The following is a 21984-nucleotide window of genomic DNA, read 5'->3' on the forward strand; positions in this document are numbered from 1 at the left end:
GATGTCAAAAAAACTGCTAAAGGTATTGAAAGGACTGAACTACATACATAGTCAGAATGTTGTGCATCGAGATGTCAAACCAGAAAATATTTTATTGTCAGCCAATGGTGTAATCAAGATCTGTGACTTTGGTGTATCCCGCATGTTTTGTTCAGATCGAACACTAGATCTGAGCACTGAAATGGGCACTGTCTGGTACCAAGCCCCAGAAATGCTGATGGAATCAACAAAATATGATGCTACTGTAGACATTTGGTCAGTTGGTAAGTATACAGTCAACGATTGTTATGAAAAACAATTATACACGTTTAACATATTACATAATTGTATAGGTATTTTGTTTACGGAATTGATCAACAAGATGCCTCTTGTCACAGAAGACACAATTATCAGTCAATTATATGGAATTACAAAAATACTGGGTAATGAAAACTGTGACTTGACAGTCGTAGACAAGTATTTACGCAAACACGGTTTTAGCCTTAATTTAGAGGCTAGCTATGCACCGCTGTCTCAATCTTATATAATCTCAAAAACTGCCATGGCACTTCGAAAAGTGTATACCTGGTGGCCGACATACCTGATGGAAATAGTGACATATTGTCTGCAGTTTAACCCAAATAACCGCAAAAATGCTGCACAATTACTAGACATGAAGTTTTTCACTGCTGGAACATTCTTGTTACACTTTAATAAAGAGCTGAAAATCAAACTGGAAAATGACAATGCAAGATACCAATAAACAAAATAACCGTTTATCGTTGTATAACAATACATTGCAAGAGTCAACTGATATAGTATAACTATTGTTACTCAACAAGTCTCCACTTAGTTGGTTGTGTACACTCAACAACATTATTTCCACAAAAGCTATTGAATGTAGTTTCTAATGGCAATCCAAGAATTTCTCTCTCCTCTTGAATTCGGAATGAAAACGTAGATTTGGATGTTCCAATAAAATAGCTAAAAAGAATATTACAATTTTAAATTTTTTAAAACTTATTTTTAAAATAAAAAGAAAAAAAAATTACTTTGCTTGAGAACATATTATTTGATCAATTATTGCTACCCCACCATCCAAATGTTTGTTCAAAGTTTTCTCATCAGCTTCGAATTTATACACTTCATAAGGTTGCAAATAATTATAAAGTTCTTCAAATTCTAAAATAAAAATTAAATATAAATTATATTTGCATGGCACCTAACATTATATTGTGATTAAATCAATAATAAAAAGAAATATTTACCTTTCTTTGAAGTGTCAGTTGCTATATAAACTGTTTTAATATTATTCAATAAACTTAATTTCTCTTTTATCTGTCTAGCTGTATTATTAATACTGGGTACATCACTAGGATGACCATATAAAAAATCTCTGCGACGCAAATGTGCACACAAGTAACCTTGTTTTAAATTTTTTTTCTTAAACTCCTTAGCAATTTCATGTAGGTTATTACTAAATTGCATACTTTTCCTAATCATCCAATACTCTTGTCCACCATAATAGTTGTGCAATGCTAATTCCGCATGGTCAAATATAATTGTTCTATAATAAAAACAAACAAAGCACTTTTAATTAATCATAGCTGCTATATAACATTAAATACATAGCTTAACAATTAGGAAACATTACAATTTGCACTACAAATATCTTAGTTTCTTCTCTGAGTTGCTTTGTTGCTTAAACAGAAAGATACTATATAGGAGGTAAAATAATATCACAATAAATAAAACTACTATTTAGAATTTACTATTAATATTAAAACTGAATTTTTTATAAAATTATCGGAACATTTTTTATCTAATAATTATCATACTGGTTTTACATTAGAAAACTCAATTAGAAAGTTATACATTTTATTCATATATATTTTTGAAAAAAAAGTTTTTAATTTAAAAAAAAATAACTTGTTTAACTGGAATCTGTAATTCAAACCATATCTCGTTCATCATTTTTACTTATTGTTCTAATTTTTACACATTATAGATTATATTATGAAAAATAAAAAAATAATTGTAATTAATTTAACTAATTGTTAAAAGTTTTCTACCACAGTGATATCATAGACATAACCTAAATGGTTAACTTAATGAGTTTATTATAAGATTATTTTATATGTGTCAGTCATAATAAACAAACAAATTTGGGTTACACAATATCTTCTTATTAAATTATTGAATCTATTACCTTGGTTGTAACTCTTGAACGATGTCAGCTAGTAGAGTGGAAATTCCTTGGAATGATATACATAATGATTTGGTAAATGTTAGGTTGTTTAGATTCCAAAATTCTTTTTGAACTTGACCTTTACAATTGGCTATTTCCCATTTGTCTGAAAAGTCTGGATATTGTTCAAACGACTTCAAATTAAAATCTTGTAACGTAACTTGCGCATCCAAAGGTCTTAATCCATTCACTAATGTGTTAATATATATGTATATTTAGTATATAATATAATATTATGTTAAATTATGATAAAGTTAAAAAAAAATTTAATGTACTTTGAAAAAATTCATGTAATTCAACAACTGGAATAATTTGTTTGATGGAATCTACATTAAAAAATAAACTCCACGGAAGACAGTCTTGCACAAGATTTGATGATCTCCAATGATACAAGCGATGCCATGGTGGTAACACCTACAATAAAAAATTAACAAAAAAAAATGTACAGTAATGTCTATTGCAATTTGCAAATGAAAATAAAAACTAATGTTTACCAAAATCCAATGATAATCTGACACTTTATTCATATGGTGTATAAAAGATGCCATACGTATGAACACATCACGGCGTAAATTAAATCCTTCAGGCTTGTTGACATCATATAAAATATATCTAAACAAAACACAGTACCTTACTTATTATTTTATTACTCAAACATTTATAGGTATAAGGATTATTAAAATATTAAAAATTAATGCAAATGTATTTAAACATATTTTAAAACCAGCTTTTTATACAGTTTTTCCTAGCCAACAGCATAGATAGTTTAGAGAAAATGTCCATCAGTCATAGATGAAGTCTTCCATACTTGGCATTACAACAAGGGAAAAATATATAAATTTATAACCTAATTCGTAGACAGATGAAATAAATGTTCTCCCTATGAATTATGATGATTATACTTTAGTTTAACTCACCGAGGCAACGTGTTGAGTACAGAATGGCCGGCCAATGTTTCACCTTCGTCCAACAGACTGTTGTCATCGACACACAATAAACACTGGAATTGAACGGTAGCCCACAAGACCAACAAGCACCAACGCGCAGTGTCCAGATGCATATTATCTCGAAGATGGCTTGGAAGACTTTTAAATTTTAGACTTGCTGTTCATCACGCGATACTGTATGGAATGCGGACAACAGATGCACTGTCGTCCGACTCGAGTGAATAATTGTGTAGCTTATAAGTCAGCAAGTCTCTAGTGTCGGCAAATATATTATACTTGGAAATTTGCTGAGGCCATTCGTTCCGTTAAACGTAGACAGTAGAGAAGGAAGAGCGTAAGAGCGCTAAAAAATAAGAATTAAGATCAGATGCGGCCATCGGAGCCGCTGCCGCCTCAGCGGAGCTCGGCTACAGAAAATTAATATAATAATATGATTATCTTATCACTGCATTCTCGTGTCGCGACTACTATAGATAATAATGTTATAGTTGTAAAATCACCACTCACGGGTCAGTGGTCACGCCGCCACAGCAATCTACACAATAGTCGTTATTGTTGTTGTTGTTGTTGTTCAATGAAGTGTTGTGGACTGTGAACAAGGTGGGTAGCCTTGAATTCGTGGATAGGTCATAGTAGACAATTTTTTTTATTAATTATTACAATAATTAGTTAAAAAATAATAAATATTAAATTATTGCTGTTGTAGGTACCGTGTTTTGATATTTGTAACAAACAGCTGACTGGCATATCTCAAACTGATTATTATTATTATCATTGATTATATTATATCAATGTTATAGTTGCATACGCATTATAATATTGTTTAATTACATTATACACATCAATATTGCTTATGCAACTCGTGATTTCCATATCAGATGTAAACATAATCATTTCCACTCAGTAAAATACGTCAACACAGATTTCTACTATTTTTTTAAAGTATTAAATAATTTAAATTGTCTTTATTATTTTATACATTTTTGATGTGATTGTCGATGTAAACTGATAATAAATTTTATTTATACAAAAATGATAGCCAGGAGGAAAAATATTACGAAATTATACGCAATTTACGTTAATTGACATTAACGATAGAAACAACAGCGACATTATGAATGTTGTAATTATTGAGTTTCATTGACTGCATCCCCTGTAGAGTATGAAAACTCTAATATTCTACTGTGGCCCATATTGCACGTCAGCAGTTCGAGTGGTTTGACAAATTGTTTGGATCAAAAATGTTTTGCAGCAATGCCTTTAAGAGGCTATGTGTGCAAACGCGCAGCTTGCACGTGCTGCCGTATGGAAAAGTCAATCGATTTCCGTGTTCCCGTCACATGCCTTTCGCCGTCCATAAGCACCGGTTTCCACCTGTTGTCAACAATGGAAGCAATGGTTTACAGTCATGTGAAAGATATTTTAGGTATACTACTTATACATATACTATTAAATTATTTCTGATTCTAATTGGGGGAAACATTTTTGTTTCAATACAGTGTTTCACCTGTTAACCGCCTACCGTTACCTCCAATAGCAGCAATAGTGTTGCGACCGGTTGCCAAGTTTTTTGCTATGATGCTAGGAATACGTATACGGCGCTGGTGGACGAAGCTGAGTGCAAAGGAGAAAAAACAGTTCTGGTATAACGTACACAGACGTCGAAAGCAAATAACCGCCAGCATAGCTAGTGTCATTGGTTTGTTTCTGTTATACTGTGCTGCTCACATGGAGTTTGACCCAATAACCGGCAAACGTCGATTAATTCTGTTTACACATCAACAAATGGTAGAGCTGGCGAATTCAATTGCCAATGAACTATTGAGTGAAAACCAACAATCTGTGTTAAGTACATCACATCCGCTTTACAAGCGAGCTATGTCCATAGCAATGCAAGTAATAAATGCCAATAAGCCATATGATCGCTTACAAAATCGAACGTGGTCTCTGATAGTTGTCAACGATCCAAGAATTAACGCTATGGTTTTGCCAAATGGCATGATAATTGTCTTCTCTGGGTTACTGTATGCAGCTAATGACCAGCAAGTAGGCGTTGTCTTGTCACACGAAATTGCACATTGTTTCCTCGATCATCATGCAGTACGTTTGAGTCGAGAACAATTACTTGAAATGCTTTGGCTTATACCGCTTACTGTAATGTGGGCTGTGTTTCCAGTACCAGAAGCTATTTTAGGTTACTTATTCGGTCATTATTTTAAAAGTATAGTAATGCTGTTGCCCTATGAACGTGACCAGGAAATCGAAGCTGACAAATATGGTTTGATGCTAGCTGCCAATGCGTGTATTGACGTTCGTCAGGCACCAATTTTCTGGAAGAGAATGGAAAAGCTTGATCCTAATAATAATGACACGTGGTGGTTGTCCACACATCCGTCTCACAGTAAACGAGTCAAATATATTGAAGATCTTGTACCATACGCGTTACAATTAAGACAACAAAATGGATGTCCGTCCTTGGATAGAAGTTACTGGTCAAGATTCTCATTGTTTTAACAATAATTAAGAATTGTAGTCCAAAAATTATGAATTACTATGATAATTATTATGGTGGTGCTTTTAATTATATAATTTAGTTAACATAATTTTGTCATGAATAACAATCATAGTATTTTTATAAATTTTAAATAATTTGTATACAGTATACATACTGTAAACTAAAATATTACCATAATTTACTTTTGTTTTGTATTTTATTCTGAACTCAAAAAACTATTCTTCATACCCTATGACTTTATTATGATATCTACTACTCTAATGTAAAAATGATGAGATGTGTACATTTGTATTATACATGAATTAAAGATAAATACATAAAACTAAAGATTATTAACAAATTAAATTTATAACATTAGTTACATTGGTACAGTTATTTTTTTTTAATTTATTAAGTTTGATGTTTTAATAGATTATACTACTGAACAAACCAACACAATTTGTTGTTTAATGTTTTTTTGATATGGGAAAGTGACAAAATATTTAAATTTCTATTGTAGTTCAGTAAGATATAAGTTCATAATGTGAATATACAACACTTTAATATTATATATTCACCTTCATATTTAATGCTCTGTGGTCTGATATCTTAATATCTTAAAATAATCATACCATTGAATATTTATTATAAATTATAATCATTGATAATACTAATACACATAGGTACCGAAATGTAGGCAACACATTCCAGATTATAACAATGAAGAGTAAAGTTCAACAACACTACATAACTATGGGTAAGCCTAATATGTCCTGTAGGTACCTGCAACTCGTACAAGTAACTATACACAGCAGTTTAAACAGACTACGCAGGAGCATTGACCAGATAAATGCGTTTAGATGTAGGGGAAACATAATGAAAGATAATGCGATCATCGCACATATACGTACGAATTCGAGAACGCGCAAACCGTGGAAACAACGACACGTATTTCTTGGCCAGCACTCCAACAGTGACAAGAGACAAGTATGACGGGGGAAGCGCCTAGATAAGACTTTTTTAGACCTGATTTACCAAATTTAGCGCGAGCACTTTTACATCAATCTATATCAGAATTTAATTAATTGGACTTCGAATAAAATTAATGGAAAAACACTTAGAAAAATGTAATCCCCCTCCCAAGTCCCAAGATAAATTCATAATTACGTCACTGAAGTAGATACTTATCAAGTAAATTGCTATTGGAAAACAACTTTAATAGTAAAACGAAATCATAAATTAAAAATGTTTAAGAAAAAAATAGATAGGTCCACATACATTGGGGTCAATGGAATATGGTTTATAATGCAACAAACTGTGGACTTGATGAACTACTTTTATAATTATAATTACTAATGGTAATGTTATCATATAATTTAATTGTTACTGTTTGTCTACCGTATTTTCTCTTATATATTTCATACGGACTCTTAAGTCCAATTACAATAATATATCAATATATCATAATATAAATATACAATAGAATATTTAACTATGCTAACTCAACATTACTTAAAAAAAAAACCAAATGGTCAAGTTAGGTAAAAGTCAAGCTTTTTTAATTTTACTTAACCCCTACCCCCCTCACATACATTTTCTGAGCACGCCCCTGCACTAGACCATACATTCATGAAGTATTAAATAATGAATTATTATGTAATGCTATGGACGGGAGAAGGGTCACCTACTGTATGAAATATTAATATACAATATAATTATAATAGGCTAAAGGAACGCTGGGCGCCAAACATATTATATTAACCATAAAAAAACAGCGTATATATAATAATAATAATAATAATATTCATAACAATATTAATAATTAATAATAAATAAAAAACAGATTTTTGTTTACATACAATATAAATAATAACAACAATAATAAATAAAAAGAAAGGATAACCTGTTCCGCTACTCGGCACGACCACGTTTGAATCCGGGCTGGTAAGGCGACAGCCTTTTGACGTAGGTATATGTATAAATATAATGTCGCGCGTAATTATATACTAGGCGACGGAGTGTGACGCACACGTCAGGCCCCGACTGTCTCGGAGTTTACGACGATTATTGCGCACGACTTTTGAAGGACACAAAATCCAGGCTCACTAACCACGAGGTCAATGAACAAAAAAACACGGGACGAACGGGCGAGCACTTGGACACGCCAGGTTCGGCCGTTGACAAAAGACAGACCGGCTATATCGGACGAAAGTTGTAGTGGACATCGGCCGGCCGAGAGTACGTAGAGGAGGGATGACTTCCACACCGATCGCGCGAGACTTGTAAAGCCTTTGGCGATGACGCCAGGTAGACAATTCGGCGGGAAGTCAGCCGCGTTCAAACAATAGAATATATTTTCTTTATTTCGTATTTATAAACCAACTTTTAAAAATTTTCACTTGCAAGCTGACGTGATTATAAACATTAAGATATAATAATTTATATTTTATTTTTCATTGAAATGAAATATTTCATGAAAATATAAAACCCCAATTGTTAATAATTTTACTTTTACCGTATTTTTTTTTATCACATTTTCAATAAGCTGACTTCCTTTTGATAATAGTACATATATACATTTCGGATTCCATCTTTAGTGTTCGATCCATGGATTATCATCTTTTTCCAAATTATGTAAGATAAGTTCACAGCAAAAACATTCAACGACATCTTTTTTTCTGAATACATAAAATCGCATTTAGCTAATGAGTATTTATCTTGAGATGAAGTTAGTGGAAATAAGTTGAACGTTTCCAATCTTGATGAAAATGTAGCATATTGTGTATGTGCAGGATATGCATTGTTTTGTACAAACTCCCTCTTAAACTTTTAAAATCTCCCTGCCCAAAAGTGCTGTGAACATACAAATACATACTACTAGTTTAATATTTTTTGAGTAAACAATTCAACAATACAATAATAATTATTATGAATACACGACGTTTTGTATAGGCTAAATAGGTACAACACAGTTGTGAGTTAGTTTTTCCAGTATCTTATAGTATTTTATTGTTTAATGTATTTCATAAATACTATTATTACGACCACATGAAATTAAACGGATGAGCTGGGTGTGGCTGTAGAGAAGAACTTCAAAAGTTAGAATAGAAATTCATCTCATTGAAATAACATTTCTAAACATTTTTTAAAAGTGAAGTTTATTGATATTTTTTTCTTGCTAATAGTCAAATTTTGAATGGTTTGTCAAACAAGACAATAATAGCTATATTTGAGGTTATTATCATATTTGTATAAAAACATATTAATATATCCTGTTTGATTTTAAATCCTTAACTCTTTACTTAATTATTATTATCTTAGTACGGGGATGAGTACGAGAGTTTTTCTTAGTATATAGTATTTCTTTATAGTTATTCTTTATTTGTATATATATATATATGTTAGGAGTTGATAAAATACAAGAAAATATATTAAAATAATATTTTAATTTAAGCAATGATACATTAATTTAGAAAGTGTTTAATAATAGAGTGGGAATTGGATGAGCGATGACTGAGCCCGTTCTTGTATGTTGTGCGGGTTTTTATAGATGATGTTCTGAGATGCCGCCTTTGCTCGTAATCAAGACACAGATTGCGGCATCTCTCAGTCTCAAAGCATCTGTGTTGTATGTGTGGCACTATTACTAAATAATACTATCGAGTATTTTATTGTGATATTGTATTTAATGTAATGATTGGAGTATTTAACTGTATTGATAATTCTATAGTAATTAATTTGTTTTCTAAATGGCATGTGATAAATATGTAAAATCAATTGTAGATTATAATGATATATTAAAATGTATATAATTTGTTTACTTAGAGTCTAAATGTCATCTATAAAATTAAAAATAGATTATAATGATATATTAAAATGTATATAATTTGTTTACTTAGAGTCTAAATGTCATCTATAAAATTAAATATAGATTATAATGATATATTAAAATGTATATAATTTGTTTACTTAGAGTCTAAATGTCATCTATAAAATTAAATATAGATTATAATGATATATTAAAATGTATATAATTTGTTTACTTAGAATCTAAATATCATATATAAAATTAAATGTAGATTATAATGATATATTAAAATGTATATAATTTGTTTAAATTACGGTTTCCCTGTAGCGTCTAAACGCGATGGTAGGAATAAAGTCTCGGGGGGGGGGGGGAAGTACAAATTAGAATATTTTAAATAAAACTTATATAGTCACTCTGTATGATATTTTATGATATAAACTTTTATACCTAATATACGTTAGGTTGCTGTGGAAAGCCGTAGAAAAAATGATGATAAAGTTAATGAAAACAATAGTTTTTAGTTTTTAGTTTTTACCCACGGGATCGGCAGTAGATTATAAACATATATAGATAATAGGCAGTTAGAGGGTGATATAATAAAGTAAAATACGGTGATCTCTTGTATAGTATAATATTAATATAGTATAATGCAATTGGTCAGTATAGGTGTGAATGTGTGATAGCCGAAGACAGTGTACGTTAAACAGTATTTAACAGATTTTATTAAATTATTTAAAATATAATGAAGGAAACATGAAAATTGCATATGAAAGTTTTTATACACAAATATTATTATTTCTTAATTATTAATATCATTATAACTGTACTAGTTTTGGGGAAAATAAAATAGAACACTACGATACAAAGTAATGTTAAAGTTAGATTTGCCGTGAGAATATATTGAAATTAATATCGAAGAAACGATACGAATATAATATGTATCCTCGCACGAAAACTATTAAGCAATACACTACAACAAAAAACATAACACAATCGGACATCGACCGGTTTATGCTTACGTCTTTTTATCATTGTCTACGGATACCGCCGCCGCCGTCGGTCTACTCGAGTCCGCACATGGCACATCTTTATACAAAATATACAAAATAATACAAAGAGCAGTATTATATTATAATCTAAAAATGCAGATCGGCAAATTATAATATTATGCTATTTATGCCGTTTCAATTCCCGGAATTGAGTACACGTAACCTGGACCTATAAAATAAACAAGAATTGAGGATTACGTTAAATTATTCTGTAGAAACAAATATAGAAAAATGACGCCGTTTTACAATATCCGGTAATAATGTTTCCAATGTTTCCATGATAAATTACTTTGTAATAAATTCCTCAGTATCTAACTACTGTACTAACTGATTTAATTGAAATCCGATTATATTAAAAATGTTTTCGTAGTAGTAGAATATTGCGAATTTGCGAATTCCTAAAATAGAAAAGTAATCGTGATAGATAATCGTCTATATTTGGTCCCCAATGGACATATCTTTTGGTCAGCTACTTATATTAAAACTGTACAGCATCAGTTTTACATCATTAGTAAAATTATAATGGTAAAAATTTGTAGTGGGCCATGTCGAAATATTTCTAAGTATCGTTTATTGTTTTAATTGAAAATATTCTAAGTCCAAATGATAAAATTCTGGTGTAGACTGACGTGAAGGCGATTGCGCTAAATCTGGTAAAATCACGTCTGCAGGAGTCCTCTCCAGTGCCCCTTTATATAGTCAGTATCCCCTGACCTACTACCCATGTCCCATCTAGCCTATTCTTAAGTGCGTCAATCGTTCTCACGCTATTACGCATTTCAGGATGCACGTGCGATGATGTATATGACATCCGGTGACGCTTGCCCACGCGCCGTGGTTAGCCCTGCTCGAGATTAATTATAAAATATTACTATCAATATAATTATATGGTTTTTATATTATATTATTGTAGTTGGGTTAGGTTAGCACATCGTAGGGTGCATCTCCCAATGCAGGTTTTAATGTTGTTATTATTATTGTTCTTTAGGCCTAGTGCAATACCTTTTCGGTACGATGGCTACCCTTCTCACATTACTCGGTAGTATGTTCATTTCAATGTCGTAGTGTCTTTATTGTGCGTTATGTTATTATACTAATTATGATATGCATAGACGTGCGCACAGGGGTGGACTACACTTTACATTGGATTATTATGGCCCCCCCCCCTAAAAATTCAATCAAATGTCCGCTCGTGCTAACAAATTTTAGACAGTTAATAATATAATCTTTTGATCAATATTTTTTATTAATTAAGTATGTTTATTATTATTAATAATAAAAAAAATTAAATATTGTTTAGTAACTTAAACAATTTTTAGAGTGCTTTGGATGCATATTTACTGTTTAGGCTCTCCTCTATCTTTAATTGATACAAAACTATCGATTATACAGTATTCACAGTTAATATCTCGATAAAAATGCTTGGCAATATATCTACAATATAATAAAATACAATAATATAATAATATATAATAATACAATATATTGTCAATAATCGCATTATAAAAACTATCATTAGATACAGTCAGGGTTGGGCAGTGTCTTAGATACTAGTATTTAAGATACGTATCTGAGATACAATTGTATCTTGTATTTTGTACCGAGAATTTAAATACTTTTTTGACTCGTATCATATAGTTATATCCACAAGTAATTGAACATTTATCTGATATCAGCTAGCGGTCTATTTTTTTTATCACAGTGTATCTATCAACTACTTTATTTACTTTATTTCACTATTTTTTTTATAGGTATTTATGTATTATTATGCTGTTTCAGTTTCAAATTATTATTATTATTATTATAATTATGTATTATTAATATATATAATATATTTTAATACCCTTATATTTTATATTTGCATATTGAATTAAATAAATACTTTATAAATATAACAATTAAATATTTAATTATACTAGTATTCATTAGTACAGTGTTTTTCAACCTGTGCGTCGCGGCTCCCAAAGGCGTCGCCGGTCATTATTAAGGGAGCCGCGTTCGCAATAGAAACTAAAAATACAATTTCCGCGCACCAATACATATTACATTTTGGGTGTGTGAGACAGATTGGCCGTCGATAACCGTGTTTGCGATATCGAGTAATAGCATATTTCGATTACTATTTACATTTATTTGATGATATAATGCAACAAAAACAAGCACAGCCGTCCCATTAAAAATAAAGTTAGATTAAAATTATTATAAATAATTTAAATTTGTTTATTTTAAATATTCGTATGGGAGCCGTACATTTTATTTCAAAATCAAAAGGAGCCGTGGACCCGAAAAGGTTGACAACCACTGCATTAGTACAAGAATCTTTTAAGGCCCCCCTGCGGTCAAAGTCTGCACACGCCTATGATTATATGGGTAATTATTGTCCTAAAATCACGGACTAAGATATCTTAAAAAACTTGTGTCTAAAACTTATACCTACGTCGCAATATCCCTTTTATCTATTATGTAAACTGAATGAAAGGGTCACAGCTCATATATAATACTATAATAAACAAATTGTGAGTTATGACCTATAATAGTTTTAAAAAGCAATGGTTTACCCTTCTTTTTGGTGGTTGGTTCGATGTCCATTACCAAGGATTGTTTGCTAGACAGTGGATACTCCACATTGATGGTGGATAGAGTGATGTTAAAAAAAAATTGAAAGTGGGACGCATACGAGACCTGAATTCCTCACATAAATTAATACACTAATAGTAATATATAGTAGTTATATAAACACCTAATTTATAACTGCGTATGACTGTAATATGCGACCAATAAAACATAATACCATAAAAACTTTAGTAAAATATATAATGCAAATAAATAAAATATATTGTATTTTTAATAATTTTATTGCGATCGACATTAATAATATTATCGTAAATGAAATACACAAACAATAATTATATAGGAAACACTCGCGTAATTCTAAAACTTTTTCGGAGAGAAAAATATGAATTATAGTTACATAAACATTCAAATAGCCAACGGTGTCTATAAATGTGTACCTAGTGAAATTGTGGCGATAATATTTTGCCAGTGAATATTATTTACTATTCCACCGGCGTACAGTAGTTGACCGTGTGGATCGGCGATGTGCGCATCCGTCCGGCACGTGCTCGCGTTAACGTACTCTTTTTATCTGTTTAATAATCATTAATATTTAATAACTAATATAGTTTACATGTTTTTTAAACCAGTATACGACATATGTGCGTTTTTTATATCCTTTGCTAAAGCATAGCATATTTATTATCTGTAAATGCTATTCTATTTTATATTTTGGGTGTATATTCTGCAGGATTCTAGCTGACTCTATATTTTATAATAAGTAATATAATATTATTATATCTGAACATTTAAATTCCATATACCCGCTACATCTTCTTTGCACATATTTTTTCCAACACTGATAATATTGAATACGTTGTCCGCATAATCTATGAACAGACGTAAAATCATATTATTACCTTTTAAATTTTAATGTATATATTATATAATATAAATCATAATAATATAATGTATTATACATTCGTAACACAGTTCAATTTTGCTTGCACGAGATTCGTTAACACAACGAACGGCATTAGATTAAATATAAATTAATAATTATACACGAATAACGTATGAATAATAATTTAATATAAAATATATGATGTCGTAAAATTGTATTCCTTAAGACATGTTTGCTATATTGGCACTAAAATAAAATAAAATAAAACTGTACGTACATCAGTGAACATTTTGAAATTTACTATTTTATTTTGCGTCAATTGTAGTTTCAAGTTTTCTGCGTTATTCATCCGCATGGCATATAATAGTAGAATTTTATGTTGTACGCTGCTATGCGTCCAATCACTGCTGTACATAGCAAAATTTATCGAATCTTTCTAAAAACAACATGAACAATGAAGTAAAATGGCGTAAAATGGCGTAAAATGGTAGTAATAATAAGTTGGTAGATAGATGAGGTATAACATATTAATTAAATATTAAATAATCATTCGAGATCCAAAGTTCTACCAACATAGACAGATTACTTACTAATATACTATATACTATTTTATATTATAATACTAATGATGTAACGTAAACTAATAAGAGCGTTGATTCTATCTGGTCGTTGTCTGGCCGTGTTGTAAACGTTGTAGTGAGTTAAGCGCGGGTAAAAAGCACAGTACAAAAACTTTAATATATATTATAAATTATCATAATATGTTTTGTATAGGTATATAATTTATCTTTAAACCAAATAAAAACGTATGACGTCACTTGTACAATTTAATAGATAGCCACTAGCCAGATACTTTTTGTATAGAGCAGTGCAAATTTATTACCATATTATGTACATTACACGAGTATGAAAAATATAAGATAATTATTATAAAATTGTACAAAAAAATATTAATAGTTATACGTACCTAATAAAAAAAATAGTTTAGATTTATTCAATTATGTAACATTGTAACATACTTGTTGGTTGACATCGTCAAATAAGTAGCAGATAATATAAATGTGGAATATGAGTGTCGATCCCGCTGCAAATAGTCTTAAGTTCATCGAAGACATCAATGATATACTATTAAAATAATTCTGAATCAAGTAAAAGCGCCACGGTAAATATCCCATAATAATAAACTAAATATAATTAATTTTACCATCATTATGATACAGGACTGTAGAATTATTGTTAGAGATTCAAAAGCTAATTGAGTAAGTACCACAGGTTGAAGTATTCGGTAAATGTTTCTCATGTTTCTGGAATTAAATTATTAAATTGTATTATGAATGAATCTGAAGCATCACAAGTTAAGTGGACTAAAAAACTACAGATTGATCAAAACGTCAAATTACTATAAATTATTTTTTCAAATGCTTGAACAGCAGACAGGTAAGTATTATAATGAAATTGTATTGCTGTTAATATCTTTATAAACTATGTAATTTAATAAACCAATATGTAAATTGCATATTATTAATGTATAATTAAAGATTTTGATGAAAATACAAATTTTATTACAATTTATAAAGAAATAATTTAAAACTGTACAAAAAAAAAAAAAATAAGTTATTTAAAATTATAACTATATAGGGTATAGTTAAACTAACTTAGCTCAAAGTAAAATATTTATCAGAAGCTAAAGTAGCTAAAAAGTACATTTTAGACGATAACAGAAAATTGTCATTATCAAAAACGAAATATTGTTGAATACGAACTTTTAGATTATTGTTTAATTTTATAATTTTAACGTTCTCAGCGTATAAAATAAAATTTTAACAATCCATATTGTTCATTGGTACTTACTATCTGATATCTATATATTATTTTAGTCACAATAATTGCGAAAAATATAAAATACACATACATCATCTAGGACTAAATATCATAGAACCGCATCATTCAATACAACTATACCTACTGTATACATGTATGATCACATGAAATAATCTTTAAATTAATATAATCACAATAGTATAGGTGTCTAGTGTCTACTATACTTACTTAGTGATACGCTGTTGATCGTAAATAATACTCTTAAAATCAAACATCAATTCTGATTCTTTATGATGTTTAACAATTTTTGTACCATTATCTTGACATCATATGATATGGGAATGAAAAAAAAATGGTAATCAATATAGACGCGTAATTATTTATGTATCTTAAGAGTATGACAAACTAAAAGCATACATGTCATATTTGTATAAGTATAACTTACTCTTAACATCATTGCGTGTAATTCTGAATGTACTAAAAGAATTTGCTATAGTCTTTAACTGATACTTGAACGTAATACTCGTCGACATCAATAGTACATCGAAATTCATTGTGCAATGGCCCCATAGGATCAGAACGATAAATTCTATACAGTAATAAATCATGAAATTGTCGTTGTAGAATTGATCAGTGACAGGGAATACGAAATTCATTATGTTGAAGCGGTAATTGTAAATCTTGTTTTCGACTTCTGCTTTAAAAAAATAGCTTGTGACAAATAACGGAGCAAATGCCCAAGATATTATAAGATTCATCCACATAAACATAATTAGTATCGAATATAATTTGGACTTCATTTGGCCATCTTTCAGTATGCGTCGATCATGATATTTATAAGACAAGTCGTCGATAGATGTCATCTGTATGCAGTTCCATATAGTATCTGAATTTACGATTGTGAAACAAAGTTTAGAAATCGAAAGCAGATCGGATGTAAATAACATCGAATATAGTATTATTGTATTGATGTCGTTCAGAAAATAAAATATGTTTAAAAGAAATGCAATCATCGCTGATACCAGGATCGACATCTGAACTACCGACAGGCATTTAAACATGTTGTGACCAAAGATTTTTGGACTTCGCGAATCCAATAAATGGTATAATCCAGTTAATTTCATTAATCGAGTATTGATCATTAAATTGTCCTCGTTCTTCGAAGCCATTTTTGTCCTGGTAAATATTCAAGTGTCATATTTATTTAATTATTAAGTATATAATCTAAGTGGATTTCAAAGTACTTTTCTGTAGGTACATATTATAATATTATATATTTACAATTTACATAAAATATCAATAATTCGTTAAAATTGATTGATTTTACTTTTAAAGTATTTCAATTATATTGTTACTATTTACTATTATATATAATTTATATACCAATCGGTATCTCTAGACAGTCTAGACTATATGAGCCAAATAGCTCAAAAACTACTAGCTACTCCAAGATCTTCTACAAACGTTAAATAAGTTGTGTGTCAACTTACCAAAAATAGCTAGATATGACAGTGTTTAGAACAATCAGACATGTACGTAGACAAAGGATTAATGACTAATAGAAACTGATGAACTACCTCATCAACCGACCAACTAGATAATCTAGGTATATATATAATTTTAGGACCAGTATAGCCAATATATAATTACATTAATTATACATGAATATCAATAAAAATAAATGCACGTATTATTCACGATTTTTTAAATATTTAAAATAGTACCTAATACCTATGTATATTTAATTATACGTGTATTCAATTGAATATTCATAAATCAACCTTTAAATATAAATGTATATACGGATTTAATATATATTATACGTAAGATACATTATAATCATATGTTTGAAAGCTTAATGTCACGGTAGGTTGGTTGAACAGCGATAAGGGAGGGTTAGTGTTTTTAAACATTTTAAATTATATGAAACAAAGAACAATGACAAATATAGCAACTTCGGAAGAATGAACGATCAATACGACCATTAGAGAAATTTATACTGGCTTGCTGGTATTTGGGTTCTCGTTTCAGGATCTAGCACGGCAATTAGTGGTATAATTATGTAATATAAGTACCTACCTATTATTATTTATTATAATTATATAAAAATATTATGTTATAATATAGTATATTATGTATTTTATATTGACGAACCAAACATTTTCCGGGCTATAATGTACATTCACGTGATCACCAGTTCTTGGCATGAATAATGATAATGTGCTGCTATTCGTCTTTATAAAAAAGTTATGTCAATTTGGAATGAATCTGATTTTTAACGTCCAGAGCACTCTTCATTAATAATTTAATTTTTTTTTTATTATTAAATTTTATTTCTTGTAGAATAAAAATGCGTTGGCTATATTTTTGGATATAATAATCCTTATACCATTTTTGACGTATATAATATGTATAAAAAACTAAAAAGAAATTAACGAGTATAAATATGACAAAAGTTGGGCATAGTACAAATCAGAAATAACTTGTAATAAAGATGTTTAAATGTGAACAAGGGTTAGTTATAAGAAATTAATTTTCAAAAACATCATAGTATTTTTTTAGAATTTTGGGAGAACGAATTTACGAATCACAATATTTGTGTAGTTAAATTGCCTATCCAGTACGCCATATTATCATAATCTTATTGTAAGAAATAGAATAATAATATTATACAATATAGCTATGTAACTATGTAGGTAATATTATTAAGACATCGGGAAAGTATTGTCGTGAATTGAAATATTCATTAAAAATTACAATATGTCATCGCTCTCGATTATTTTTTTAAACAGATTTGGTTTTGGCTTTTGCAAAATATAAGGTATTTGGAATCTGGTTACTAGTTGATTTAAAAAAATAATCATGTTTTTTAAAATTAATGTTTTAATTTTTAAAGTTATAACTTATAATAAATTGAATACAATATACAAATAATTTTAAATCAAAATAAGTGAAAAAGAAACAGTACTACTTAAATTCTGTTAACAAATATTTATATTTTATAATAATTTTTAGAAAAATTAAATAAACGTACTTACTTGCAGTGCAGAATGATTTTTTTTAAATAGTGATCAAAATTATCTATTTTTTACTCTAAATAGAACCAGCTGCAGCATGACTGAGTGTCAAGTAAGCTGAGATTATTTAAAATCATTTAATCTCAGTAAAATTGCATTTGTTTCTTAAGATAATATTGATCTAATAATATAAACATAACACCATTATAGGTGATAAGTCCAACATGCATAAGTAGATACTTAATAATTAAGCATTTGAGCATATACTCTAATTGTAATGGAATGAGACTTAGGTCGCGAATAGTTGTCAAGCGGTGGTCAGACAACACCCATTTGTCAACCCAACCCCACCGTGACAACTATCTGTACGCCTGATGTGTAGCAAAGCCACACCCATGCCCACAAGTTAGTAACCGAGGTCTCATCTCATTCCAAATAGACTAAAAGTAGTGGTAATGCCATACCCTTTCCAAGAAATACTCTGAGTTTATAATATTATTATACTTAGCTCGAATTTCACTTATAAAAATATATGTAATATTATAATTTAAAAGTATCAAATTGATTTTAGTTAGTAAACATAATATTATTTGTCTAATTTTTATTTGATAATTTAAAAAAAAATTATAAACAATAATATAAACCTGGGAAGTAGTACTACTATACAGTATATGTTGGTATGTTACATAGTGTATTACTTGGTATAACTTGAAATGCCTATAACAATGTTTTATGTTTAGGTTATTATAAGAACAGTTTATGAGAAAGTTAGTATTTTATCTTCAAGCCTCAGCTATTATAATTGAACATTTTAAACCATAAAATAATTTCCAAATTTTCACACTCGTTTTAGTTTTAGTAAAGACAAATTATAACATTTTTTTGTACATTCTTACAAAATTAAAGATCAAAGCATTTTTTCCTTTACTTAATATTTGTAATGGCAAAAAATAAAAATAAAAATTTACATACATTGTAGAGTAAAACCAATATATTCTCATTATTCTACAAACCAATAATATTAGCCTATGGAAAAATATTTATAATAGTAATTTAAACAAATCAGGAACAAAATATGTAAAAACGTGTACACATGTTAGTTATTAGAAATTAATTTTTATAAACACAATTTTTTGTTCTTAGTTTTGTTAAATTATGTATGAACCTAAATTACTTTACACTAAAATTAAAATTTTATTTTTGCATTGCCCACTATTATAATTCTGAAGTAAATTTTTTAGTTGATACTCAATAACACAAGATAAACAGTTGTTTTAATAAAATGTATTTTATTTTTTTAAATACGTTCAAAAGTACAATATAACTATTAAACGTATAATAGAGCTTACATTTAAATATATTAAAACTACAATATTATCAATAATGCACTTTGTGAGAACAGAGATAGACAAAATGATAACTTTATGTACATACTGGAGTTGCAGTGTCATTGAAGAATACTTCTTGACTTATTCGGCATTTTTCTTTTCTCGGGCTTTCTTACCTTCCAATAATCCTCGCCTTTCATCATCTAATAACCTTTTCTTAATTTCAGTAATCACTCCAGTTCCAATTGTAGCACCAGCCACACGCAACGTGAATCTCTGTCCTTTTTCTAGAACCATGGGTCTAATCATCTTCAATTCAACACTAGAAAAATATAGTTGTAATTAATATATTTAATAAAGATTATTATTATTACAATACCATAAAATACTAAACCATACTTTTAAAAACAAACATAACATTAACAATTGATTCTATTTATTAAGCATGCCAAAATTCTCCTAATATACTTATATCACCTTTCTTATTTCTATTATTATTGTACATAAATGAAAATTGTTTTTTTTTTTTGGCAATAGCCAAACGTTCATATCTGATGTGTTTATTTGATTTCAATGTTTACATTGATGTATTTTTTAAAACCATATTATAAGAAGTGCATTAAAATATAATGTATAATACAATAAAAATAAAATATTAACAAGTAAAGTAATTTGTTTAATTAATCATAATTTCTAGTGATTGTGTTAATAATATTGTAAAAAAAATGTTTATACTTACGAGCAATCTTCACCAGGCATTACCATCTCTTTGCCAACAATGTTCAATTGGCAAGCACAATCCCAAGTCTTTGAATACATTTGCAATTGTTGAAAAGGTACAAGTGGTTTACCATTTCCACCTTCTTCTTTGTTTAACACATATACTTGAGTTGAGACAAAGTCTTGCATTTTGACAGTTCCTGGTTTAGCCAACACCATTCCACGTCTCAAATCATCACGTTTTGTACCCTTAATTAAGGCTCCCAGTTGATCTCCTGCTTGAGCCTCTTCAAGGATTTTGTGGAACATTTCTTTGAGTATGCGTCGATCATGGTATTTATAAGACAAGTCTTCAATTGATGTCATCTGTATGCAGTTCCATATTGCATTTGAATTTACGATTGTGCAATAAATTTTAAAAATCGAGATCCCATCGGATGTAAAAAATACTAAATACTGCATTACGGTATTGATGTCGTCCGAAAAATAATAAATGTTTAAAATATATATAATCATTGTTACTAACAGGATCGACATTTGAACTATCGACAGGCATTTAAACACGTTGTGACCAAAGATTTTTGGACTTCGCGAATCCAATAAATGGTATAATCCAGTTATTTTCATTAATCGAGTATTGATCATCAAATTGTCCTCGTTCTTCGATACCATTTTTGTCCTGATAACTATTTTAAACTATCCTAAAATTTAAACAGTTGTTTTAATAAACGTAGTCAGATATCATATATATTGTTTAATTTTTAAGTAGAAAACCTAAATGGATTTCCAAGTTCTTTTATGTAAGTAAATATTATTATAATATTATATATTTACATAAATTCAATTGTATTATTATTATTCATTATTAATTATTATATATATATTTATATACCAATGGATAGACTATAGGAGCCAAATAGCTCATAAAGCTACTCGCTACTCCAACTTCTGCAAGAAACATGAGTTAATTATTAACTTACCAAAAAAAAAAAAAAAAAACACGAATACGACAATGTTTTGAACAATCAGATATATATATATCAACAAAGGACTTATTGAAACTGATGAACTGCCTCATCGACCGACTAAGTAGATACTGTATGTTCCTGTCTGCAG

The 21984-nt window shown here is 29.2% G+C and overlaps 4 protein-coding genes and 1 pseudogene across 6 annotated transcripts; 2 read left to right on the forward strand and 3 right to left on the reverse strand.

Moving 5' to 3' along the window:
- The first annotated feature begins 1 nt into the window (after position 1).
- On the forward strand, positions 2 to 742 carry LOC113556830 (cyclin-dependent kinase-like 2). The gene is made up of 2 exons (XM_026962043.1): positions 2 to 263; positions 333 to 742. Exons 1-2 carry the CDS (start codon positions 2 to 4, stop codon positions 740 to 742), a joined length of 672 nt encoding a protein of 223 aa, XP_026817844.1.
- LOC113556681 (GDP-fucose protein O-fucosyltransferase 2) lies at positions 740 to 3819 on the reverse strand. Of its 2 annotated transcripts, XM_026961785.1 has the most exons (8): positions 3682 to 3819; positions 3145 to 3517; positions 2722 to 2839; positions 2503 to 2641; positions 2189 to 2417; positions 1248 to 1546; positions 1032 to 1161; positions 740 to 963 (listed from the first exon to the last, which is right to left on the reverse strand). In XM_026961785.1, exons 2-8 carry the CDS (start codon positions 3285 to 3287, stop codon positions 810 to 812), a joined length of 1212 nt encoding a protein of 403 aa, XP_026817586.1. In that variant the 5' UTR covers positions 3288 to 3517; positions 3682 to 3819; the 3' UTR covers positions 740 to 809. The 2 variants fall into 2 exon arrangements, with proteins under 2 accessions (XP_026817586.1, XP_026817577.1); XM_026961776.1 differs by lacking the exon at positions 3682 to 3819 and having other exon boundaries at positions 3145 to 3628.
- Positions 3820 to 4004: 185 nt separating this feature from the next.
- Positions 4005 to 5946, forward strand: LOC113556694 (metalloendopeptidase OMA1, mitochondrial-like). 2 transcript variants are annotated; one of them, XM_026961807.1, is made up of 3 exons: positions 4005 to 4116; positions 4214 to 4600; positions 4674 to 5946. In XM_026961807.1, exons 2-3 carry the CDS (start codon positions 4416 to 4418, stop codon positions 5686 to 5688), a joined length of 1200 nt encoding a protein of 399 aa, XP_026817608.1. In that variant the 5' UTR covers positions 4005 to 4116; positions 4214 to 4415; the 3' UTR covers positions 5689 to 5946. The 2 variants fall into 2 exon arrangements, with proteins under 2 accessions (XP_026817608.1, XP_026817599.1); XM_026961798.1 differs by lacking the exon at positions 4005 to 4116 and having other exon boundaries at positions 4129 to 4600.
- Positions 5947 to 13837: 7891 nt separating this feature from the next.
- LOC113556906 lies at positions 13838 to 16972 on the reverse strand. Its single transcript, XM_026962168.1, has 6 exons — positions 16249 to 16972; positions 16032 to 16122; positions 15187 to 15286; positions 15002 to 15121; positions 14260 to 14418; positions 13838 to 13968 (listed from the first exon to the last, which is right to left on the reverse strand). Exons 1-6 carry the CDS (start codon positions 16970 to 16972, stop codon positions 13906 to 13908), a joined length of 1257 nt encoding a protein of 418 aa, XP_026817969.1. The 3' UTR covers positions 13838 to 13905.
- Positions 16973 to 20088: 3116 nt separating this feature from the next.
- On the reverse strand, positions 20089 to 21234 carry LOC113556989 (annotated as a pseudogene).
- Between the last annotated feature and the right edge of the window lie 750 nt (positions 21235 to 21984).

The sequence above is a fragment of the Rhopalosiphum maidis genome, chromosome 1 (assembly GCF_003676215.2).
Source record: "Rhopalosiphum maidis isolate BTI-1 chromosome 1, ASM367621v3, whole genome shotgun sequence".
NCBI classification, from domain to species: domain Eukaryota; kingdom Metazoa; phylum Arthropoda; class Insecta; order Hemiptera; family Aphididae; genus Rhopalosiphum; species Rhopalosiphum maidis.